At 38.9% G+C, this 26,929-nt stretch overlaps 1 protein-coding gene across 3 annotated transcripts in view; it reads left to right on the top strand.

Moving 5' to 3' along the window:
* usta (uronyl 2-sulfotransferase a) overlaps positions 1-26,929 on the top strand; it is an 86,187-nt gene that overhangs the window by 45,671 nt on the left and 13,587 nt on the right. For all 3 annotated transcript variants that reach the window (XR_009515177.1, XM_059986366.1, XM_059986367.1), the window contains exons 3-7: positions 3,904-4,059; positions 7,038-7,117; positions 9,994-10,147; positions 15,941-16,038; positions 18,283-18,440. Coding sequence is in view for 2 of the 3 variants with exons in the window: in XM_059986366.1 (XP_059842349.1) it covers positions 3,904-4,059; positions 7,038-7,117; positions 9,994-10,147; positions 15,941-16,038; positions 18,283-18,440 (646 nt within the window). In the remaining variant the exon portion in view is untranslated. The remainder of the gene's footprint in view (positions 1-3,903; positions 4,060-7,037; positions 7,118-9,993; positions 10,148-15,940; positions 16,039-18,282; positions 18,441-26,929) is intronic.

Here is a 26,929-nt window from a genome sequence, read left to right as displayed (position 1 = left end):
AAGCTGTGTGGTGAAAAAGGCACAGCAGCGCTTCTTTTACTTCAGACAGTTGAAGAAGTTTGGTATGGGTCCCCCAAATCCTAAGAACTTTCTATAGGGGCACAACTGAGAGCATCCTGACTGGCTGCATCACTGCCTGGCAGGACTTTGCAGAGAGTGGTGTGGACAGCCCAAGCGCATCTGTAGTTGTGAACTTCCCATGATTCCGGTCATTTACAAGGACAGGTGTGTAAAAAGGTTCCGTAGGATCATTGGGGACCCAAGGTCACCCCAACCACAATCTATTCCAGCTGCTACCATCCAGGAAGCGGTACTGCAGCATAAAAGCCAGGACCAACAGGATCCGGGACAGCTTGTTCCACCGGGCCATCAAACTGATAAACTCACACTGATTTGAGTATACTCTATATTAGATTGACTGTTGTATTTATTATAAATCACTATGATTGCACATTTAGGTGGAGAAGTAACATAAAGATTTTTACTGCTTGTGTACGTGAAGGATGTAAGAAATAAAGTCAATTCAATTCAATATTTTGTCTGCGTATTTTTTCCACTTTTAGGTAATCTGTGAACCAGAGTTGCAAGAAAAAGTTTGTGAACCCTTTGCAATTGCCTGGTTTTCTGTATTAATTACTCATAAAATGTGTCTGATCGTCATCCAAGTTACAATTATGGACAAACACAATCTGCCTAAACTAGTAACACACAAACAATTGTACTTCTCATCAATACTGAGTACACCATTTAAACAATCAGTCTAGGTTCAAACAAGTATGTGAACCTCAGGAATAATGCTTTTCCAAAAGCTATTTGGAGTCATGTGTTCCAATCAATGAAGTAATATTGGAGATGTGGATTGTAGAGGTTTTTAAAAAAAGGCACACAAAGTCGGATTACTGACAGAGCCTGCTTTTAAGAAAGATTTGTTTATGTGCATTATGTGTCAATCAAAACAACTTTCAGAGTACCTTGTGAGAAGAATTGTAGAGATACATTAAGCTGGAAAAGGATACAAAAGCATTTTGCAAGACCTGAGTCCACAGTAAGAGAAATTGTTAACAAATGGAGGGAATTCAGTAACGTTGCTACTCTTTCTTGGAGTGAGCATCCTTCAAAGTTTGCACCAAGAGCACAATGTGCAGTATTAAAGGAGGTGAAAAAGAACCCTAGGGGAACAGCGGAACACCTGCAGAAATCTCTAGAACTTGCTAAAGTCTCTGTCCACTATAAGAAAAACACTGAGCAAGAATTGTGTTCATGGAAGGACATCACGGAGGAAGCAACTGCTCTCCAAAAAAACACGCTACTGCACATCTCAAGTTTGCAAAAGACCACCTGGATGTCCTACAACACTTCTGGGACATTGTTCTGTGGACAGTTGAGATAAAAGTTGAACTTCTTGGCGGAAATGCACACTGCTATATTTGGAGGGAAAAGGGCACTGTGCACCAACACCAAAACCTCATCCCAACTGTGAAGCTTGGTGGAAGGAAATCATGAATTGGGGCTGCTTTTCTGCCTCAGGGCCTAGACAGCTTGTAATCATTGAGGAAACAATGAATTCAAAATTGTATCAAGACATTTTACAGGAGAATGTCAGGGTAGCAGTACGTCACCTGAAGCTTAATAGATGTTGGATAATGTAACAAGACAATGATCTGAAACACAAGAGTAAATCAATAAAAGAATGGTTTAAAAAGAAGAAAACTTGTGTTTTGGCCAAGTGAGAGTCCAGACCTTAACCCAATTGAGATGCTGTGGCATGACCTGAAGAGGGTTGTCCATGCAAGGTATCCCAGAAATATTGATGAACTGAAACAGTTTTGTATGGAGGAATGGTCTAAGATTCGTCATCGCAGTTGATTGGTTACAGGAAATGTTTGGTAGAGTCTGTTGCTGCTGAAGTAGGTTCTACCAGTTAGTAAATTCATGGGTTCACATGCTTTTTCCAGCCTGGACTGTGAGCAATTAAACAATGTGCTCAATAAAGACATGAAAAGTACAAATATTTGTGTGTTACTAGTTTAGGCAGATTGTGTTTGTTATTGTGACTGAGATGAAGGTCAGTCACATTTTATGAGTGAGTAATGCAGAAAAGCAAGTAATTGCAAAGGGTTCACAAACTTCTTGTAACTATACAACTGATTTTATTTTATCTTCCTTATAGCAGTATGACTTTTTTTTTCTCACAATCAGGAACAATGCCATTATTTTTCCTGATGAATACACCACAGCACACCTTTTTTTTCTAATTCCCTGAGGATTTTGCCGCCTGCAGAGTTTACAGTCCTGAGTTTTGTAGTAAACCTCTAATTATTATGATGTCTGAGTCCTTCAAAAGCATGATGTTCTCCAGGTCCTCTGTTTTATTACCAACACTATATTGCTGAACAAAACAGTTTAATTCATTTTAATGGTAGAGTGAAAGAAAATCTTGTTCATCTTTTTAGACTTCTGCCGTCATCAGTGCCTTTCCTCACGTTATACTTTCTTATAGTCTCTTCTAGTTCTGTTTTTCAACACTCTGTTTCTTATGGATGGCTTTGTCTTTATTATGTTAAATAATCTAATTAACTTAAATAATCTAATTGTAGCTTAATCACATTTAAGTCCTACATATACTTTCCATGCTCTAGTTTAACCTCATCACCTTATTTAGGTAGAAAATTGCTTTATATCCACTGGTCACCTCTATGTATGTTAACTGTAGGTATGTTACATACCTCTAGGTATGTTAACTGCAAACATAACTTATTCTTCCATTTAACTAAATTTTCCATTCACCACAATGTTGATTTTCTATTCCAGATGTGCTTTTTGAAGTTGGGGTCTGTTCTATTTACATTGTACAATCAAAGTCCTCTCTATACTGACCAAATTGGCTTCTATAACCCTTGCATTCCCTCCCCTTTGGTTCTTCCTTGTAAACACTAGCCAGCATAGACCAGCTCGGTACAGATCAAATATTGATGTAGGATTCCCATAAATTAATTTGTCACCTATTTGAGCCTGAAGAAAAAACTTGGGAAGAGCTTTGATTTATGAGTTGATTATAAAGAGGTCTTAATATTTTTTTCTATGGCCTTGTTTTATTTTGGTCTTCTCCTTTAACCATAGTACTAAATGAAGAATTCCTGATTTATCTATACCAGAACTACTTTGAATCTAATCCTAATTGCAACTTGTTTCCTTTCATTCAGACAGTAAATTTATGTAGGTGTTGCTGGTGCAATCAGTGCCATACAATCTTGTGTAGGAGCTAGCATTGCCGAATAGTGTGGGATATTACGTACTTTTCCCTTTGGAGAAGAGTCTGCCCGGCCACAATGTGACCGTAATCCAACATTATCCCTGCTGACAGTGTTTGTACCGGAAGGTAATCTGTATGATGAACTATGGCCCAATGTATATATTGCACATGATGATGGGGATTTCTGAGACAGAGCTCAAATCTTTCAAGCTGATGGGTAGAACTAGAGCAGAAGGGTTTTTTGGTGAAGGGTCTGGAGAAAAGAGTGTTTCCTCCTACAAATTGTTCTCTCAACCTCTAGCACTGCAAGTGCAGAGAAGGCAGACAACTGTGCAGCATCCCTTACAGCATGGTAATTGCAATGAATGGTCAGGAAATTTTAGGCTCCCTCAGTGCAGAAGACAAACGTGGATATATCTGAAAATTATATGAATCACCCAGAATTACTACCACTGTTCTTTTTCCTTAGTCTGTTCCATATTGTGCACTTGTTCTTGAATGGTGTTTGCATGCATTATTTTTGTTTTTATATCTCTATGATAGATGAAAACTGACCTGTTCACAGAACTGCAAATCATTATGCAACATCACCTCAACTGAGTAAACCCTGCAACAGCCACTTGATTACACATACTTTCTTGTTTCTTCAGGTTATGCCTTTCCCCAGCCAGCTGGTATACAACAGAGTTGGAAAATGCGGAAGTCGGACAGTGGTGCAGCTGTTGAGGGTTCTAGCAGAGAGAAACCATTTCAGCCTCATAAATTCAGACGTACACAACAAAACCAGGCTAAATAAAAATGAACAGGTAAGCTACATGTTTCGTAAGTTCCCATGTTCTGAAGAAAAATTCCCTTGACCGTGATAATCCACGATAATTATCAGCTTACAGCTCCGACAACCTCTATTAAGTAGGTGAGTAACAAGATGTTGAGAACTGAAAACTGGTAACCAGTAAGAGCTCTATCTTTCAGATAATGTCGGAATTTGTTGTAAAATTTTCCAGCATAGCTTGTTAGCTCTCTCTCCTAAACAATATGATGCATATTGTCTGTTTAAAACTGGCATTCGTTTTGTTTGATTTAAAACCTGATAAATCAGCTGATGTCTGGATCTGCTGACTCCTGCTTACAGAGAGTATCTGAGAATATTTGCAGCTTGCTGACTCTGAGATCCTTGAGACTGCAGGCTCCAACTACAGCAGTTTATCTATATTCTGAAGGTTTAATGATGATCAGATCTGGTGCGTTTCCAGGAATGCATTGTGAGCAGTTTCCAAAGGCTCAAGGACATTGCACAAAATTTTGTTTATAAAAGAAGCTATGATTTCAACCTTTCCCACAAAAGTTACTGATTGCTGCATTTCCTCAAATCCAGATGCAATATGTTGAAATCTTTACAGCCAAGGGAGTGGGAAATGGAGAACCTTGTATCTGGTCACCAAACCAAAATGTGCAAGAATATTGGCTATTGGTTACTCACCACAGTGCATTTGATTCGTTGAGGTAGAAAATGATTGTAAATTGTAAGATTTGAGCCAAAGATAAAGTTTGTGATTAAATAATTGTTCATGATTAAGCACAGCTAAAACCTGGAGGGAAATGTATGAACTATTAAATAAAACAACATTTAAGAGCATCTCCAGATTCCCAGCATTTTCTATCTCTCTTGTATCCACATTTAAGAACATGCTTGAACATACTGGGAAATACCAGCAGTTTCACACAAAATGCCACTACTTTTTTTTTCTGTCAGAGGCACCAAATTCAAGATTTCCCGAAAGTGGAAGTCCTTATCCTTATTCTACCTGGCACTTCACTTCACCAGATTCTACCATTGCCGGTATCCAGTGTTGCATTCTTCGTGTCATATAGCAGCACAGTGCAGTGCAGTTCCTTGGGCATTACATAAGGGAACGTATTTGCTTAGTTTGAACCAGATTAGAGTGAGCAAGTTCATTGATCTGAACAAAAGGATTCAGCTGCAAGGGACTGAGGTAATTTTTGGAATTACTCGTGTTTGCTTTAATGGTTTAAGTTTGTTTAAAATGATTTTGTTTTATAAAAGTGTAGTGCTTAAAATTTTTTACAGCTATTCATTAGTTCTGAATAGCTTCAAAATGTAGTCAAATGCTTCTGAGCATTGGGGAAATATTTAAACTCTTTAACAAACCTTTTTGGTTTGCTTGCCTGGGTCAGTTAGCTGTCAGGTTTTTTTTTCACAGTTTTGACTGGATCCATCTCCCACTTTCACTTGACCCTGCATGGGTCCTCTGTTTAGGCTTAGGACAATTTTAGACAAGAAGTTGGCACCAACAGATCTGGTTAAGGAGGGGCTACTATTAGCCTAACACTGAATGCAAGTTCTAGCTTACTATTCTTTGGGTGCATCCTTAATATTGGAGAACAGTCTTGTGTTTTCCATGTGCTTGGGAGTAACAATAATTAATTGGTGGATTGTCAGCTTCCAAGCAAAGAGCTTTTAAACAGGCTACCTAACTGCTTGTTTTCTGCCTTTGAGAAAAGAATCAGATATAAGATGAGCTTTGGAACCAGAATTCACCCAGGTGGCCTTGGAGTAATTTTTATAAATATAGCTGAAATCTGTTGATTTCTGAAGTATGATTGATAGAAAAAAATTAAAAATCACCAAATGTGAATTTTAAAAGTTGTTTTTGGAAACCAGTGACTTAACTTGTGTTTATCCATTGCTGACCCTTCCATGTAGAGGAGAGTTTGGTTCTATATTGAAGACCAAGCTACTTGTAGTGTCAGAGTGAGTCAGATCTGGAACAGGGTGTCATTGGCCAGTTAACCTGTAGCAGCAAAGCACCCAAAGGCACTTGACAGGGTTGCTACACCACATGAAGTTCTGGAGATAACTGAAAGTTTACTCAAAAACTTGGGTTTAAGGAGTGGTTTAATGGAGGAAAGCAGTGGAATTTGGGGAAATTGTAGAACTTGAGGCATTGGTCTCAAAGCATAGCAACAAATGGTAGAACAATTCATTGTAGAGGAGAGGTAGCCCAAAATTAGCATAGTTGCTAAATTATGAGCTGGAAAAGAGTGCAAAGATTAAGGAGGCAAGATGGTAGATTTGTAAATGCATGTGTTTTTGTTCATAAAATCAAGGTATTGCTTATCTGGAAGCCAGTGTAGATCTGCTTGCATGAGGTGATGAGTGAGTAGCATGTATGTTAGAACATGCAAGGCAGAGTTTTGACCCATCAAAATCCAAACTAGGCTTTGTTAAACAGGAAATTTTGCTCATTAGGTCTGTCAACAGTACCTTTTGTGCCTTCTGTCACTTTGATTTTTGAGTAGATTATTTTGATAGCAGTTTCCATATTTGAAACTTCTTGATTTTCGGGGACATTACCTACCCTGGGCAGCTTCCAATTAAGACAGAGGGGGGAAGAGTTAGCAGTAACCACTGAAGTGGACGCTAGAAAAGCTAAGCTGTGCAGTGAGCGTGTTATCAAGGAGTGCAACTGAGCAAAGGGCTGGGTCTCATTCGGAGTAGTTTGGAGTAATCTTTAGGAATTCAGGAAATAAAACAAAGTTGAAAGTTCAGGGCTAGGAAATGATTAGATATCTAGGTCAGTAGGCCAGGAAAAGCAAGGGAAGTACCACCAAAGGATAAGCTCCTCCTACTTGTAGCTGTATTCCCAATTGTTTCTGACAATCTGACAGTGATTGCTACCCTTGGACAAGTTACCATAGCACTTGGCGAGGAGCTGGGTGTTGTCTGTTTATCAGATTCATAATTTTCTTTTTAATTTTGCAGATGGAATTAATAAATAACATCAGCATTGGAGAACAACCATATTTGTATACACGACATGTCCATTTCCTCAACTTTACAAGGTAAAAAAAAAGCCAACTGATGTTTTAAAAATGTTTGGCAGTTATGTAGTCTTCCCTTAATAATACTGCATCTTTTCTCAACTAAATTCCACAAATGATTTGGAACAGTTGGTATCATGAAAGTGTCAGCTTTGGCAAGCTAGTAGTTTCCTCTGAGTTTGAAACTCATGCATTCAAGATTTGTTTCAGGAATTGGCAACATAATCTAGAGACACCCTTAAGTGCATTCGTGCTATTCGCTACGGCCATTTTATGTTACAGGCTATCACACTCGAGCTGTTCTGTGTGAACTTTCTCTCAAATACACTATTGCATTTACTACCATCTTGTATTTACAGCCATAAATTTTGATTTCCACCTCCTTTTCCTCTTGTATAAAATTAGCTTCAGTCTGTTTGATCTTGGAAGTGCTAATTGTTTTTGATGCTGTAAAACTTATTTTGTATTTTTTTCTGTATTTTTTAATACATTTTAATACATTTCAGCATGTGAGCAATCTCCACAGTATTCCAGGCTCTGTACAGAAAATTGTATGCTCAGCTTGGTTTTGCACAGTTTTCTGGACATGGGTTATAAAGCTGTGGAATATCTGGTTTCTAATGCAACAAAATGCTTAGAGGAGGAGAATTGAGAGATACAGGGTGTACAAAGCAGTCTCAAAGAGACAGACAGCAAATGTCCATTTGTGCCATTGGACTGGAGCCGGCATCTTCATTGGTTGAGAAAAGGAAGAAGAGTGGGAAGATGGACAACAAAGTGGAAATGGGATGGAATGGAAAGGAGAAAGGTGCTAGGATGTTACTTTTTAAGATTATAGGAGGGAGACATTCATTTTCCATGTTTCATTTCATCTTTGTTTCTCTTCTTACTATAAGGTGTATAAAGCCTATGGAATAGTTGTAGAGTTTTTATTGATAATGCCAGTAATGAAAATGTTAGTTTTAAGGGGATATTTTTCTTGTTTTTTTATATACAGAAAGACCCTTTCATTATACTGTGATAGTAAACCACATCAGGGGAAAATCTATTACAGCCCATTAATTAGAAACAAAGGTCCAACTTCTAAAGATTATTGAGCATGATGAATCCTTGGAGTAAAATTTAATTTGATAATGACCTATTGCATCTCTCCCTCCAACCTAAGTGACAGGCTGAACCAAAGACACCAGTTTTTTCAGGGGGTCTCAGTTTCACCACTGAAAGTGCGCTGTGCTGAAAATCTCAGCAGAACCTGAGTGATTGAAAGAGGCCACCTGCTGAGGCAAATGCCGGAAGGATCCAGCTGCCGGTTCAGCAAATGGCAATAAATTCTGTTGATCAGCACTTTTTGGCCTGAGGTGAAATTAATTAGCAGCACTTCTGTTGGCTTAGTCAGCTGGTTCAATAGCCTGACTTGTTTTATAATTGTATAAATTACAATGAGATTAGAAGGACAATATAACTCTCTGTTCATCTTTAAATAATCTCTTTAAGAAGGCAGAAAACTTCTCACCGGAGTGCTGATGTGGCCTCTGAGCACACAGGATTTTGGGTTGCTGTTGTGGAGTAGAGCTCACATCTATGACCCACTGACTCAGATGAGCATGCTACCAGTGAGCCAAAAGAATGAAGCCGTTTCAGTTCTATAGTTCTCTGTAATGTTTATGGAATTGTGGCTGGAAATATTACTGCAACTTCAAACTCTGTCCTTAATAATTGTTCATTTTAAAAATTATGTGTTAAATATTTCGAGCTGAGCAAGTATTTATTATCAGTTTGTTCTTAAGTGGTATTTCAAAATATAATGTATGTCATGCCTTAAAAGCCCATGGAGAGAGACTATTTTCTGCAGCTGTGTCACCTTGGAATTCTTTCAACAAGGAGGACTTCTCATCAGACCACCATTTGTTGAACAGAGATATAAATCTCAAACACAAGTTAAAATTTCTTGCCAAAAATATGAAAGATTTGGATTACATTGCCAGAGATGATCGCAGGAAAAAGTTTAATTATCGTCTTCAAAAGAAAGTTGGATAATTATTTTGGCAATGAAAAATGTGCCATGCCATGGCAACAGGATAGCACAATGAGCCAAACAACATTCTTCTGTACTCTTAATTCCAAAAAATATGGACATTTGCACCCTGTTAGTATTTTACTTGCTGAGCTGATAATTGGTATACATTTGCAGCATATGAGAAACTCCACTGCAATTGAAAATAAATTCATTATCAATTACATACAGTATATGTCACCATATACCTCGAGATTCACTTCCTTGCAGGCTTTCACAGTGGAATAGAAAAATACAATGGAATCAGTGGAAAAACTGCACATAAAGGCTGATGGACAATCAATGTGCAAAAGGCAAACTGCAAATACAAAAAAAAATCAATAAATAAGTAATGCTGAGAACGTAAGTTATAGAGTCCTTGAAAGTGAGTCCCTTTTATTCCCATGGTCCACTCTGACCATCCGATTTCTTTTTTAGCCCTTTTCCTCTGGAACCTATCATCTCCCAGCTTCTTACTTTATTTCCCTCCTCCCCACCCACCTTCCCCTTCACCTGATTTCACATCATCTACCAGCTTATAGTCCTTCCCCTCCCCCCATCCTCCGCCTTCCCCTTTCATTTCTAGTCCTTATGTAGGGTATTGGCCCAAAATGTTGACTGATTATTTCTCTGTTTATGCTACCTGACCTGCTGAGTTCCTCCAGCATTTTGTGTGTGTTGCTTTAGATTTCCAGCATCTGTAGAACTTGTGTTTACAGTGGATATTTTTTCATGCAATTGAATGCACATTTTGAATTTTGCTGACACTTAAGACTTGTACCATAAGGCATTGTAAATGTTAAGTTGGTGCTATTGATTATGATGCACTTATTTCTAATTTTAGGTTTGGTTTAGAGCAGCCTGTACATATCAACATAATCAGGGATCCAATTAATCGGTTTGTGTCGAACTATTTCTTCCGACGTTTTGGAGATTGGCGATCTGAACAAAATCATCAAATCCGAACACCGGGGATGAAAGATGAAGAGCGATACATGGTAAATTTCATCCTAAAATAGAATTTTCTTACTTGCTTTGGTTCTGTAGCAGCTAACCATGTGGATAGATTCATAGTTTGAGTGGAATTATCTGCAATAGCAAAAATTATAACTTGATTTTTGAAGGCAGTGAAAGATGAAAGCATGCAGCTTATGGAGCTACAGCTCTTTTCACAGCCCTGGGAGTTCCCAAAGGGCTTTGGTACTTCTAACAAAGTACTTTCAGTGTGCAGTCACTGAAGGGCATGTGGCAGCCAAATGGCACTTAGTTTTGTCCATAAGCTGTGGTGATAAATAATCTGTTTTGGGAAATGGACTGTTGGATAAGTTATTAGGCTAGTCAGTTGGAGAAATCAGCTGATCATGTGTCATGGGATCTTTCACATAGGAGAAGTAGATGGGGCTTCTGTCTTATCTGAAAATTTGCACTGGTAGTCTAGCTTTCCTTTTGTCTATTGGAGTGTGAGTCTTGATGTATGGATTCACAATTTTCCTGTGGAATTTAAACTTGAATCGTGCCTCATTCCTTGCTACGTTTAAATTCTCCATATAGGTGTAGACTCGAGCAGCAGTCCACCTAATTACCAGGTTTATCTGAATGGAAAGGTATTCAAATAACCAGGCTTTCCACTTTGGTTCTTCAGACCTTAAAAAATCTAGGGGTTTTTTTTTTGCACCAATTCCAGAAGAACAGTCTGTGTCCTAACATAATACCATAGGAACAGAATTAGTCGCATTCAACCCATCAAATCTGCTCTGCCATTGCATCATGGCTGATCCCAGATTCCACTCAACCCCATACACCTGCCTTCTCGCCATTTCATTTGATACCCTGACCGATCAGGAAATGATCAACTTCTGCCTTAAGTACAGTTGACCCTCCTTATCTGTGGGGGATTGGTTCTGGGACCCCCCTGTAGATACCAAAAAATGCAGATTCTCAAATCCCTTGTATAAAGTGGCGTAATATTTGCGTATAAACTACGCACATCCTGCCGCATACTTTAAATTATCTCTAGATTACTTATAATGCCTAATACAATGTCAGTAGTTGTTGTACTGTATTGTTTAGGGAACAATGACAAAAAAAGGTCTGTACATGTTCAGTACAGACGATGCTGCCTCAGCATTGGCTGATCCCGATTCTCCTATGATCTTTAAGTTCTTGAGGCTGTAGCGCTTTACATAGCTAGCCAACCATCCCTTACTAGCCTTTAAACTCCTTCCTCTCGCTCACAGCACAAGTAGCAAACAAAGGAGACGTGAGGCAAACAATGCTGAACTTCCAGGTTTTCCCATCCGTGGTTGGTTGAATCCACGCATGCAGAACCCGCAGATAAGGAGGGCCGACTGTATACCCACAGACGTAACTTCCATCGCAGTCTATGGCAGAGCATTCCACAGATTCTCTACTCTCTGGCTAAAAAATTTCCTCATTACCTCTGTTCTAAAAGTTCACCCCTAAATTTGAGACTGTGTCCTCTAGTTCTGGGTATCCCCACCAGAGGAAACATCCTCTCCACATCCATCTTATCTAGTCCTTTCAACATTCAGTCAGTTTCAATGAGATCTCCATGCATTCTTCTAAGTTCCAGTGAGTACAGGCTCAAAGCTGCCAAATTCACGGAGTTGACAGTGCGTTAATAAGTGTGGAATCAGTTCAGAGTTGATGTGAATGAAGCTATCCACACTGGTTCAGAAGCCTAATGGTTGAAGTGTAATAATAGCTGGCAGTGTGATGCCCAAGGCTCCTGTACTCACTGCCCTATGGTAGTAGTAGAAACAGAGGATAGTCTGGATGGTGATTGATTGATTCTTTCTTGTGGCGTACTCCTAGTAAATGTGCTCAATGGTGGGATGTACATTCACATTCCAGCATCAGTTTCATGGTTCCAAGTACATGCTCAAATTTTTCCCTGTAGCTCCTCACAGTGTTAGTCTTTAATTTGTAGTAATATCGTCTGAAATTCCTTTTACTTTCTTGTTCTTGACAAAATTCCTAAATAGATACCTGTTCAAATTAAAACAGGGTCATTTGAGATTATTGAGTCTCTCTAAAAGGCTGTGTACTCAGAAGGTCAAGTGATATTTTCAAAATTCTGTCTAAATTTGTTTAAGGATATCAGCAAAAATGGATAAGTATCTGATAAAGTTTCAATGAACTGAGCTAATTTAATGGCAGAACTATCTCAAGACGTTGAATGGCCTGTAGCTGTTTATTTTCATCTCCGAATACAAGGCCCTTTAACTGTTATAATTCTGGCCTTCCAGTGATTCACAGAGGTTCAGCAGTGCCTTTTCCTTTGTAATCATTGCAGATACAGGGTGTCAGTGTAGGTTTCCTGTGGGCGCTCTGGTTTTCTCCCACCTTCCAAATGTGTACGGTTCAGCTGGTCACATGGGTGTAAATGGGCTGGAAGAGCCTGTTTCCGTGCTGTATCTCTGAGTGAAATAAAATGCTTCTCTTGTTAGAAGGATCAAATTCCTCCAGAGATTTGAACTCGTAGTATAAGCTGACGCTTTGCTAATTCATTAGCAAATTCGTTTGCTAATTTGTTAACAGGAGAAGAGAACTTCAGAGGGAAGATGGGAAACAATCAGGTGGTAAAGGAGAATTGAAGAGCAGAAAATTGTGAAAATGTTAAATAAATGCACTGTATCAGAATGTTGACAGCATTTTCAGCAAGGTACATTAATTCAAGATACAAACATAAGTGCATTGGTGTGGTTTCATTCTTATTGAATCTTGTTTGCAGGGTGACAAAAGATGTGAGCTAAATATTCTCAGGTTTTTACCATTTCAGGTTTAACATTTCAGGCCATAAGGAAAAGGAGGGTACTAGTACAGAATGTAGAGGTCAGTGGAGATATGAGAAATTATATTGGCTAAACGGATAAATGATGTGCAATTAGAATCGTTTTGGGTCAAACTTAAAAACAGCAAATAGAGAACAGTGAAATTATTTATAGGTATCCAAGTAGTAGCTGTAATTGAGGGTGTAAAATAAATCAAAACTTAGAGATCCATATAATGTTTAATACTGTAATCATGGGAGACCTTTAACCTGCAAATATATTAAACAAAACTAATTTGTCCTAATGAAGAGGAAGATGATTTCTTGGAATATACACTGCATGCTTTTCTAGATCACTATATTGAGGAATCATTTGTAGAAAAGGATATTTTGGATTTTTGTTTTATGTGGTGAGGTTTATCTACCTAGACCATTGTAATGGCTGATCATATCATTCAAAATAGGAAATTGAAAGATTTCTGGAAATTAGGGAATAGTGATTATGTGTGAATTTGGCATTGAAGTCAATCAGCCCTGATTGTGATGAATGGCAGAGCAAGCTTGAATGGCAGAGCAAGCTTGAAGGACTGGATGGCCTTCTGCTCTTATTTCTCCTGTTCAGAGGACAATACAGAGTGTTACGAAACCCTGTAACTGGGTCACTTACCAGCAAAGATAGAGAGGTCCGTTGAAGTCTGATGGTACTATTTTTAAAAGTATTTATTGATAAAGGGGCACAAAAATAAGATTAATGCAAACATACCAATAATATACGTCGTCAATACTAGGTCTAAAGCGCGGGTATAATAATAACCAATAAGAAATAGCTCTATCGTTGTCTAGGGGATAATGTATCGTCCAATGGAAATATGACAGTCACTGTTAGTTCGTTCAAGCTGCAGCGTTTTTGGGTTTACGAGCGAGGCGGTTTAAACTTGCCCAGGTCTTTTATGATGCCAATCCGTTGAGTCAGGGGAGTGGGTTTCCCCGTTGTTAGCTAAAAGACGTTTTCCGTGGTTCCAGCCACCAGTTTCAGCAACGGAACTGAACGCACATGGCCTCCTGCAGATGACTTCCTGCTATTACGTGGTCGCTTAACGTTTCTTCTGGTGCGTCTGAGGGGCCGCTCTTTTATCCTGACTCGCAGGGTCGTAGATGTCAATCAGGTTGGGGGTGATGCAATCTCTCCCTCAACCAGCCCACTTTGCCTGAGGGTGTTCACGTAGTACTGTCTCCAATCCACAAAATCCGCCTTCCGGAGACAATGGCCATGTCCCGTAGCTTTACATCGCCGGGGAAACGAGACATTCTGCACATCTCTCTCTCATTTCCTGGGCCCCTTGACCCAACCCAACAGTGATCTTGCGATTCTCACAAAGGAGGGGGCTACCCCGCACCCTTCGGCCCCTCAGAGTTGTGGTACATTCATAACAAGAGCGACGGTGCTATTCTGTGTCATCCCCTATCATACAAGCTTAATGGCTGTATTACAGATTTATGCACATAATTATATTGCCTTTTTCTAGCAAAATTGCCTTGCTTTGATAGGGAAAAGCTTCTGTAGCTGCTGTCATAAGTTCCATTTCCTCTGCTCTATAAATAGACTTTACTGAGTAAATTAACTCAGTTTATGTACAATCAATTTGTTTCCTGTGAGTGAAGTTATATGCACCCCCAGGCCACAACTCATTGGTTTACTATATAGTTAATAGGCACTCTGTTCAAGTATGGGCAATGTGATGCCCACATCCTTTGAACTAATAATTTTTTAAAAATTGTATATTTTACTTATCTTGATTTGAATGCTTTTCAAGACAGGAAGATAAGATCCCATTCCCATTTATAATCTGTTCATTTTAAATCAAAAATGATTAAGAAAAAAGATTCACAAAATCTGTAATTCTCAAATCTTTAAATCTTCCAGACATTTAAGTCAATATCAATGTTTATTTAAACAGTTACGTTTATATCATGCTAATGTAAAACCCGTTTCATTATTGCAAAGTAGTCACGGTTTTAGTGAAAGTGTGGAGAAGCCTCAACTAGAATATTGCTTTCAGTATTATTGTTTTAAGGACACCAAAGCTTTGAAGAAGCTGGAGCTGTGCAAGAAACATGGAGAAGCGCACTCCTCACATTAGAGAATTCAAAGGAGGTATTTCATGGAGGAGTTCAAGATCGGGTGGGGTGCAGGGGATCATTGAAACCTACTGAATATTATGAGGTCTGGGTGGAGAGGACATGTTTTCAGCACAGTCTCATACTAGAAAGGACGCACCTTTGGAACAGAGATGAGGAGGAATCTCTTTACCCAGAGAGTGGCGATTCGATGCAATTCATTGCCATAGTTAGCTGTGGAGGCCAAGTCATTGGGTATATATAAAGTGGAGAGCAGTAGATTCTTGATTAATAAGAGTGTCAAAAGTGATGGGGAGAAGGCCAGAGAATTGGATTGAGGAGGAAGGAGTCTGGGCCACTGAACCACACTGCAGAATATGTCGGCTTCTTTGCTGTAGTTATTCACTGAATGATTCTAGGACTTAAAAACAGTTGTATTTGCTTGAATTTCAAAGACTAAAGAAGTTTAATTTGGTAGGCATATTTAGATGATAGAGGAACCCAAAAGACTTGAAGCTGGTTACATATACAGTGTGGCATTTAAAATTTCTATCAAAGTTGAAACGGGAGTTAAATCTGTTCCTATGGGTTTACGGGTCTTATGAATGATTTTGATCACTAGGAAGAAACTGTGTTGCTAACAGTGTTGCACTATATATCACTTTGATTTAGAATGCAGGACCCTGAACCAGTTATTTAAAACGGGTGGAAGGGAAAAGTTTACAGTCTGTGAGGAAAGAGCAAGAAAACAGGATCAGTTTGATTCTGCAGTTGTATGCAAGGGCTACCACTGAGACAAAAAAAAAATTATTGTCCTGTAGTGTGTAAGTTAAATGATTCTACATTGTTTTATCTTTAATCTTTTCTCCTTGTACTGCAGGATATCAATGACTGCATTTTAGAAAATTACCCAGAATGCAACAATCCCAGACTATTCTACATTATCCCTTATTTTTGTGGGCAACATCCCAAATGCAGGTGAGATAAACTTAGTATTATTTTGAAGTGATTGAGGTAGTGGACAGTTGAACGTCTGTAGGTGTCATTTGTTTTCAGATGAAAATGTATAAAGGGCCTTGTAAGTTATGGTTATCTGAAGTTCATGAAGTTAACAATTTTGACCTAGTAGAAAGTGTTTGAAGAGCAGAAAACTGATATGGACAGGATGTTATTCCATTGGGATCTAAACTGATGATTTTGTGAATGACCAGCAGCCCAAAATGGACATTTCCTCATGATACTAAGATAAGCAATATTGTAAATCATGTAGATGGAAGCATAGAATTATGAAGCTGGAAAAATAAGATTGTGAAAGGCCCAAACCTGAAATAGAGACCACACATGTCTTCTAAAGGATAATCTTAAAACAAAGCAAATCTAATGAAACTTGGGTCCCAAAAAGTAGATTGTTAAAATGGCATCGAATACTAAGCTTAGCATCCACGCAGCCTTGAACAGGAATCCCACAGCCATAGAAAACCCTTGACGATTATGAGTAGTTTTGCGGACTAGATTATAGGAAATGTGGGTTAAAGTTTAAAGAGATGTTTCACAAACTGAGGTTATAATCTTTACCATTTTAGACACTCAGGAAGATTTAATTGAGGCTCAAGGTTTTGAAGGTCTTCGTAAGCATAGATAGATAGCCTGGTCAATAGGATATTTAGGACCTGGAAACATAGCCTAAAAATTTAAACCAATCCATAGCAGGGATAGGATTGGAAATAATAACATAGAGTATCCTATAAAAACTAAGTGAGTCAGGTGCTATCTGTGTAAAGTGAAACAGTTACTGTTTTGGGTCCAGGACCATTCATCAGAACTGAGAGCAAAACAAGTTAGTCATGGTAGCAGAGAGATGGGGGAGGGTGATAAGTCGAAGAGAAAGAATTTCTTTGATAGATGAAAATAATGGGGCAATCACAGTAAGTTAAGCTGCTTTGTCTATGTAATGCAGGGGTTCCCAAACTTTTTTTATGCCATGGACTTCTACCATTAACCGAGGAGTCCCCAGGTTGGGTACTTCTGGTGTAATGTGATGCTGATGTTTTGTTATCTGTATACCATTTGGTGTGTTTTTTTTAAAAGGAGAAGGGGGAGGGAAGGATTGTAACCAAAAATAACTGGTTATACAAACGGTGTGTTACATAAAGTTGGAGAATTTGTTTTTAAGTCCTGTAAACAACAGTGGAAATGTTAAGGTTCCTGAGCTTGTGCTGGGCCTTGTAAGAGTGCAGGAAGCCACAAACAAATCAAAGTAGGACAGAGAATTTAAGTGGCAGAGAACAGGAAGCTCTTGAGTCACCTCTGAGATCTAAGCAGAAGTGTTCTACGATTTGGTCACCCAATCTTTGGTCAATGTAGAGCAATGATGTCCTATTGTGGACACCCAGTACAGTCCACTGGATTGGAAGAACAGTGTTAGGAAGGGAAGAGGTAATAGAACAGTGTTGCACTCTATGTAATTGCTTGGGAAAGTGCCAAACAGCAGGGAGCCGTGAGCAGTGGTGGAAGTGCAGACAAGGGAGTCATCCTTTCAAAATGCTGAAAAGGCAGGGAAATATGTTTCTAGTAATGGAACCTTATGGGGAAGCAGCAGGTGCTAGTTCAGGATTGACAAGAGAAACCACTTCGTGACACTCGATGGACTCTGGTAAGAAAAAAGGAGAGTCAATTAAATCCTATTGTGGGACATGCAGTGTGAATGGGTGTTGATTATAACAATAGCTGAACCAAGAAGGCCAAAATTTGTTGACTGCAGAGTCAGCATGATCTCATTATGACTTGTTTTCTTCCAGTTCCTCTTTTGTCTCAAAGATGTATGGGTTTCTAGATTATTTGGCCATTGTAGATTACCTCTGGAGTAGTAGAATCTGGGAGTTGATGATCAACTTAATGGCATGAGTTTAGGTTTAATGTAAATGGGTGCTCATGGTCATCACAGATGGTGGCTAAAAGGGCTATATGACTTTGATCTATTAAAGATTTATGACCTCCATCTGTACTAATTTTGTCATCTAAATTGGCATTCCTTTATAGAAAATTATTTCCAGGAAAATACAAAACATTTTACCAGGGGGAAAAAAATGATGGGAACATGGGTAGTATAGCTTTTTATACCTTTTGTTCTGTTTGTTAATTACAGTGACTCAATTTTCAAATATAGTACCTGGTTTACTAACTATTTGTGCTTTGATTCAATCTTGTAACTTACTTTTATAGAGATCCAGGGGAATGGGCTCTACAGAGAGCCAAAGAGAACATGAATGAGAATTACCTGCTTGTAGGAATTTTAGAAGAGCTGGAAGATGTACTGCTTTTACTGGAGAGATTGTTACCTCATTACTTCAAAGATGCTGGCACTCTTTATCACAGTGCAGGTAATTTTGTCACACTTTCTATCTGATGCATCTTGTTAAATCACTTCATTTCCTCATAAGTTTTTAGTTGAGTTTCTGTGACCACATAAAACTCTCTGTACCATTTCTATAAGCTCCAACTGTTGCAAATGCAGAGACCAGCTTTTTAGTAATTGGATGTTTCACTTAATGACCAGAAAGTAAAGAATAAATTGTGGATTTGTTTACTCTTGGGAAGAATACATAGCATATTTAAACATATACATTGAAACTCAAAGGCAATGGATTTCAATAGTGAGAATTGGTGAAATACTGAGCCAAATAGTTGGTTTGATTGTAGTATTTAGTAAGCCGGACATGGACGCCCAGAGCCCAAAAATGGAAATGAAAATAAAAATAAATGGCAAGTTAATTTATGTGACATTTCCCACCAAGGAAAATTGAAGCTAATTGTAGAATGTATTGTTTGAGCAGAGGACAACTGTTATTCTACTTCACCTTCAGGTTAAACCAAGTTGTTAGCACCTTCAGCACTGTAACCTGCAAGATTTTGTCATATCACTTTGCTGTTCACAGGAGCATAAATTAGACAAAAGCTGATACCTGATGTTGAAGCAAATACTAAGCAAGGTAACTAAATCTGTTTCAGTGGTGAGCAGAACGGGAGATGAAGAGGTTATAATTCTTGGTAAAACGATTCCAATATTTTAATAGGAAGCTCTGAGTTTGGTAGATTGTGAGAATTCCTCTCCCAACAACATTCACTTTTTCACAATTAGTTAATTTGTAAGTTTTGTAATGCGAGAATTGACTGGAATAGCTCCAACCTAATTTTAGTTTCCTGCTTTCAGAACAACTTAATTGAAATTGCTGTGTCCACGGTGACAAGATTCTTTTATGAGCTTTCACCCCTTCACGGCTCCCTTTTATTTCAAATTGTAAAAGCTAAAGTTTGTATCTCATGTATTTTGATGCATAATCAGTGGGCAGTGTATCTTGTATTTGACACTCATTTAATAAAGCATCCGTTCAGTCAGATTCCTCATGAATCATTGCACATTGACTCTCATGAGAGTTCTTGTACATGAAGCAGTTCTTGTTCTAAATGCTATGTAAAAGTTGCAAGATAGCATCTAGTAATTATAATGCCATTAATTTCAAGATAATTATGGAAAAGGATAAGTCTGGTCTTCGATTTAAGATTCTAAATTGGAGAAAGGCCAATTTTGATGGTATCAGAAAGGATCTGGCAAGTGTGGATTGGAACAGATTGTTTTCTACCAAAGGTGTACTTAGTAAGTGGCAGGCCTTCAAAAGTGAAATTTTGAGAGCAGAGAGTTTGTATGTTCCTGTCAGAATAAAAAGCAAGAATTACAGATTTAGGGAAGCTTGGTTTTTGAGAGATATTGAGGCCCTGGTTAAGAAAAAGGAGGTGCATAGCAAGAATAGGTGGGTAGGAACATATGAGGTACTTGAGTATGAAAAATGCAAGAGAACACTTAAGGAAATCAGGAGGGCTAAAAGAAGGCATAAAGTTGCTCTAACAGACAGGGTGAAGGAAAATCTTAAAGACTTCAACAGATATATTAAAAGCAAAAGAGCTAGGACAGATGGTAAAATGTGCGTAGAGTCAGAGGGATGGGGGAGGATCATAAGTGGATATTTTGTATCTGTATTTACTCAAGACAGTTACAAACTCTATCAAAGTGAGGCAAAGCAGCAATGAGATCATGGACCCTATACAGATGACAGGAGGAGGAGATGTTTACTGTCTTGAGGCAATTTAGGATGGGTTAGTCCCTATGGCCTGACCTGTTGCTCCTCCAGGCCTTGTAGGAGACTAATGCAGAAATTGCAGGTAACCTAGCAGAGATATTTAAAGCTTCCTTAGCCACAGATGAGGTCCCAGAGGATAGTTATTGTTCCTTGTTTTAAAAAGACTCTAAAAATAAACCAGGAAAATACAGGCTGGTGAGCCTATAAGTCAGTAGTGGAAAAGTTATTGGAAGGTATTCTAAGGGACCGGATATATAAATATTTGGATAAGACGGGGGCTGGTTAGGAATAGACAACATGGCTTTGTGCATGTTAACTCATGTCTTACCAGATTTAGAGTTTTTTGAGGAAGTTACCAGGAAAGTTGGTGAAGGCAAGACAGTGGATGTTGCCTACATGGACTGTGATAAGGTCCCCTGTGGGTGATTTGCCAAGAGGGTTCAGTTGCTTGGCATTCAAGATGAGATAGTAAATTGGATTAAACATTGGCTTTGTGGAAAAAGCCATGGAGAGGTTGTTGATGATTGTCTCTGACTGGGGTCCTGTGGATAGTGGAGTGCCACAGGGATCCATTGTTGTTTGTCACCTTTATCAATGATCTGGATGATAACATGGTAAACTGTATCAGCAAATTTGCAGATGACATCAAGACTGGGGGTGTAGTGGACAGCGAGGAAGGCTATCAAAGCTTGCCAGAAGGATATGGACCGGCTGAAAAATGGCAGATGGGATTTGATGCAATAAGGTGTTGCACTTTGGGAGGACCACCAGGGTAGGTCTTACACAGTGAGTGGTAGGGTGCTGAGGAGTGTGGTAGAACAGAGGATTAGTTCCATTATCCCTTGTCAATGGCATGAGGTAGGTAGAGTTGCAAAGAAAACTATTGGCACATTGGCCATCATAAATTAACGTATTGAATACAGGAGTTGGGGTGTTAAGTAAAAGTTGTATAAGTCATTGGTGAGGCCTAATTTGTATTGTGTTTGTTTTGGTCACTCACCTATGGGAAAGGTGTAAATAAAATTGAAAGACTACAGAGAAAATTTACAAGGATGTTGCTGGGACTTGAGGACCTGAGTTTTTGGGAAAGGTTGAAAAGGATAGGACTTTATTCCCTAAAACATAGAAGACTGAGGGGAGATTTGATTGAGATATTAAAAACTTATGATGGTGCAGACTCGAGGGGCCGAATGGTCTACTTCTGCACCTATTGTCTATTGTATAGATAGGGTAAATGTGACCAGACTTTTTCTACCGAGGTTGGGTGAGACTAGAACTAGAGGTCATGGTTAAGGGTGAAAGGTGAAATGTTTAAGGAGAACATGTGGAGGATGGTCTTCACTTAAGAGCAGGGGTTCCTAACCTGGGGTCCAGGCAGATTACTAGTTCGGCACAGACTAGATGGGCTAAATGGCCTGTTTCTCTATTGTAGTGCTCTATGATTTTGTAGACACAGTCTAGGTTGATAGTTGCGCCTGAGGAGAACATGTGTTAATAGTGCTGGGAACAAGGCAAGTTTATATTGTCTCCTGCTAAAAAGTTAAATAGTACTTCTAATAACTTTCCATCAGGGCAATTTTCCACTTTTTTTTTAAAGTCCAAGAGAGCTTGTAACATGCTTAACATGAGCCACAGTAATGTTTCTGTTTGACAGTATGGCATTGGTACAGTGACAACTAATGTATGTATTCCATTCCCATACTCAGATAATTTAAACACTTCTACTTCACACGTTTAACATTTTGCACATTTATAATGAATTTTTCAGTGAACGTGAAGAGTTTAAAGGGAGCACAGAAATTAGGAACCAGTGAATTTAAGCTCGTGTTATAGGGAGTGTTCCTAAAGTCTGAGTGGAGCTTGGGTCCAGATTTTGAGCTGGGATCCAAGGTGCTTGTATGTTCCAGCTTGTTTGGAGACACACCTAACCCATGCTCTGAGTAATATATGGCTGACCTTGCGAACATTTAAAGAGTAAGTTTGTATTGATAATTGTAAGAGCCAAATGCGAACCACTGGGATTTCTTTCATTGCACTGTACATTAGGATGTATAAAAAGTACCAACCCAAAGCCTACAGATCTCAAGTACAGTTAAAATCATAAATAGCTTTCTCCCACCCATGGCATAATGGAATAGTTTGAGCGAATATAGGTGGATTGAGATCAGCTGCAGCTTTAAGAGAGTGGATTAATGATATTGAAAGTTTTAAATTTCCATTGCTTTATTTTGCTGTTATACTGTTATGTCCTCTAGTTCATGATTCCCATTACTGAAAACATCTCAACATCCATCCTATCAGGCCCCTTTAGAGCACAGAATGGTACATCTTAGTATGGACTCTTTGACCTATAATGTAATGCTGACATACATAAACCTATTCCACAATTAATCTGTCTTTACTCCCTACGCAGCTAATAACCCTCCATTTTTCTTAGGTCCATATGCCTGTTGAAGGGTTACTTTAAATGATCCTGTTGTATTAGGCTCTACCATCCTTCCCTGCAGAGCTTTCACCACCACGCTTTTTAAAAACAAAGACACTTGCCACTGACATCACCCTTAAACTTTCCTCCACTCACCTTAAGTTGGGGGTTCCCAGCCTTTTTTATGTCATGGGCCCTACCAGTAACTGAGGGATTGATGGACCCCAGGTTGGGAACCCCTGCCTTAAATGGATGACCTTTAGTCATTGCCACCCTGGAAAAAAGGTTTTAACTGCCCATTCTATCTATGCCACTCAGTAAGTTTGGTAAGTTTCATCTGCACCCTCTCTAAAGCTTCCACACCTTTCTTATAATGAGGGGACCAGAAATGAACACAATGCTGTTAAGTGTGGTCCAACCAGAATTTTATAGAACTACAACAGTCTTTGTGGCTCTTGAACTCAATCCCCCAACTAATAAAGGCTAGCACACCATATGGTGTGAAAATAACTTCCCTGAACCTTCTTTAGCTGTTACTCACTGAAACCTTCTGAACCAAAGCCAAAACAATGATAGCAACAAAACTTTACCTTTTCTGACCTATGCCATCTCCCTTGTTCAGCCATTGCAACTGTGGGCCAATATTCCAGTGGAGACCTGAGGTTTTTTGGCCCAAGAATTTGCAGAATTTCTTGTGTTTATGATCTCCTTCTCTGTGAAGCCATTTTTTCTTAATTACCTGCTCTCACTCCATACACTTAGGCCATTTACTACTCCTCTTCACTCCAAACCTCATCTCTCCACTCGAGTATTGGCACACTGTTATGGTTGCTCTGCTTGACCCTAACATTTATTTTGTGCTATTGCCAATTAGCTAATTGCCCAATCAATTATCAGCTGACAACTTGCTGACTGCTAGTTCTCTTAGGGTCCTGCTACATGAAAATTGAACAGGAGATTCACCTCTTAAAATCTCCCATCTCCTGCTCCGAGTATTGTCTCTTGCAATGTGCAATTGAACAAAGTCTTGAGACTCGCCTCTTTTGAAATCTTCCTCTTCTCCATCAAGTCTCGGCTCCTGCTGCATGAAACTGAAGAGAAAGCCATGAAACTCGCTTCTTTTAAAATCAAGGATCCTATAAGTTTCAATTAGGTTACATGTCATTTTTCTAATCTTTAGCAAAATCAGACTCTAACTGTCCAGCCTCCTGAAAGGACAACCCTCTTGCCCCATGAATTTGACTGATAAATCGTCTGCAGACTGCCACTAATGGTACTATATCTGTTGTTTGGTTAGACTCCAACTAGTTTCCAGTAAAGGCCCAGATACCCTTTGTTTTCAAATATTTGTTGGATCTGTGTGCTTACTTTTTGTGATTCATGCACTGAACACGTAGATCCCTCTGAGCTTCACTCAATTGCAGTCTTATCTTAGATATTCTACCTTTTGATTTCTCTCACCGACATGCAGGAACATGCTGTCCATGTAAAATTCATTTACAGGTTTCCAACGAATCATTCACTATCATATTGTACAAACACAATGTCCTTGCACGTATTTTTATATCACTGACAAACTTGGAAGCTGTACATTTTGTTTCTTCCTCCAGGGCATTAATGTAAATAAATAGCAATTGAAGGTGTTTCATCCCTCCAGCCCAATTTTCTTATTTTCCATGTGACAGCCAGTTTTTAATCCACACACTAAAACACTTCTCAGTTCTTCAAGCACTTAATTTGTGTATCACCTTTCCAAACTCCTTTTAGAAGTCTAAATACTTGACAGGTTTCCTTTTATCAACTTTATATTCTCAAACAACTTGAACAAACTTGTCAGACATGTTTTACCTTTTCATAAACCATATTGACTAGGTTTGATTACATTGAGCTTTCTAAATTGATTAACTTTTTCCTTTTTGATTATTGACTGTAGCATTTTACCAACAGAAGACTTTATACTATAATTCCTAACTTCTGTTTTTCTCCTTTTTAAAACAATGGATATTTTACAATTTCTGGTTCTCTCCTGGAAATGAGTGCATTTTGAAAGGTTCCAACCAATAGGTGCATGAAAAAATTGAAATGACATATCTATGTGGCTAGGTATAGCTCAAGTGCCATCTATAAATTTTCTGCTGATACAACCATTGTTGGTAGAATCTCAGATGGTGATGAGAGGGCATACAGGAGCGAGATACACCAGCTAGTTGAGTGGTGTTGCAGCAACAGCCTTGCACTCAACGCCTTTAAGACCAAAGAGCTGATTGTGGACTTCAGGAAAGATAAGATGAGGGAACACAAAGGAATCTAACCTAGTCCCAGCATATCGATGCATCTATAAAAAAGGCAAGCAGCAGCTATATTTCATTAGAAGTTTGAGGAGACTTGGTTTGTCACCTAAAACACTCAAGCTTCTACAAATGTACTATGGAGAACATTCTGACAGGCTGCATCACTGTTTGTGGGTGGAGCTACTTCACAGAATCAATAAAAGCTACAGCAAGTTGTAAAATTAGTCAACTCTGTCTTGGGTACTAGTCTCTGTGGTATCCAAGACATCTTCAGGGCGCGGTGCCTCAGAAAGGCGGCATCCATTATTAAGGACACCCATCACCCAGGACATACCCTCTTCTCATTGTTACCGTCAGGAAGGAGTACAGAAGCCTGAAGAGGCACACTCAGCATTTCAGGAACAGGTTCTTCCCCTCTGCCATACGATTCCTAAATTGACATAGAACCCAGGAACACTACCTCACATTTTTATGTATTATTTCTGTTCTTGCACTATTTTTAATATAACTATTTAATATAAATATATATACTTACTGTAACTGAATTATTTAGTTTTCCCTATATTATCATGTACTGCATTGTTCTGCTGCCACTAAGTTTACAAATTTCATGACATATGCCAGTGATATTAAACTTAATTCTGATTCTGCTAATTAGTTGTTTCTTGTGACTAATTCACCAGCCCGATTTTTCAAATGTCCTACACATACTTTAGCTACCACCTTCCTATTTATGTATCCACAGAAACTGACTGTTTTGATATTACATGACTTAAGAATCTTATCAACCTCTGCTTTAAATATGACAGATCACCTGGCTTCTATAGCAACCTGTGTCAACAGATTCACCATCTTCTGGTGAAAGAAATTCTTCCTCATCTCTTTTCTAAGTGGATATCCCTCTTTTTGGAGTTTGTGTCCTCTGGTCCTGGACTCCCCCACTGTAGGAAACATCATCTTCACATCCACTCTATCTAGGCCTTTCAATATTCATTAAGTTTCAATGAGATCGCTACACCCCCGTCCACTATTCTTCCAAATTCCAGCAAGTACAGGCCCAGATCCATCAAACACTCCTCATATGATAACCTTTCATTCCTGAAATAATTTTCATGAACATGCACTAAGAATTTCCCAATTTATGCTTCACCCTGTTGAGAGAACACATTTTGGGGGCCTATAAGCTGCTCTCAATTGGGTCTTCCCTGATTTCAACCCAATGCACTGCCAATATCCTGACTCAACACTGCTTTGATACCTTCCTTAATTAAATAACCTACAATGATGAGCTCCCAGTCCTGGTCACCTTATCTCCCTATCTCTGTGGGTCATAGTGATGTTTTCTGATTGTCAACTCATCCATCTTATTGCAAATGCAACCTGCATTTAGATAATGCCAGTTAAGCTTTTATTTTTATTTAACGTTTTTTGAGTAACTTTGGGTTTGTTCTGTGCTGCACAATTTTGTTTTCATTTTCTTCTGCAGCCTGACACGTGCACACTTCATTTTAAAATCCAGAAGTTTAGCCATCTCTGCCTCCTATATCCAGTACTTGGTGTGTCCAAAGCTCTCATGAGCACAGCATTCCAGAAATTCACTGTGCATGAGGCAATATTGCTTATTCCTGAACATTATTTTGAGATTATGACACCCCAGCCAGGGGAAATAACATTCCTCCATTGACCATCACAAGCATTAGAATTTTCAATTTAGGTGAGATTAGCGGTCATTGTCTAAACTCCAGGGAGTGTATATCCATTCTTCTCTATGTCTCATCATAGGACAAGAACACCTTTCCTGTCAATCCCAGGAATGAAGCTGGTAATCTTTATTGCACTTCCTGTATTCCAAATGGCCTTCTTGGGTCAGTAGGCCACATCTATATGCACAATAGATTAATTTGGCAGATGAATGTGTCTAATGAATTGGTTCAGGGGGAAAGTTTTCAGATTTGTGGGTCATTGGGATCACTCTGGGGAAGGTATGACCTGTACAAAAAAGACAAGTTACGCTTGAA

Source organism: Hypanus sabinus, chromosome 12, assembly GCF_030144855.1.
Source record: "Hypanus sabinus isolate sHypSab1 chromosome 12, sHypSab1.hap1, whole genome shotgun sequence".
In the NCBI taxonomy this organism is placed as follows: domain Eukaryota; kingdom Metazoa; phylum Chordata; class Chondrichthyes; order Myliobatiformes; family Dasyatidae; genus Hypanus; species Hypanus sabinus.
This window is presented reverse-complemented; position numbering and strand designations above follow the sequence as displayed.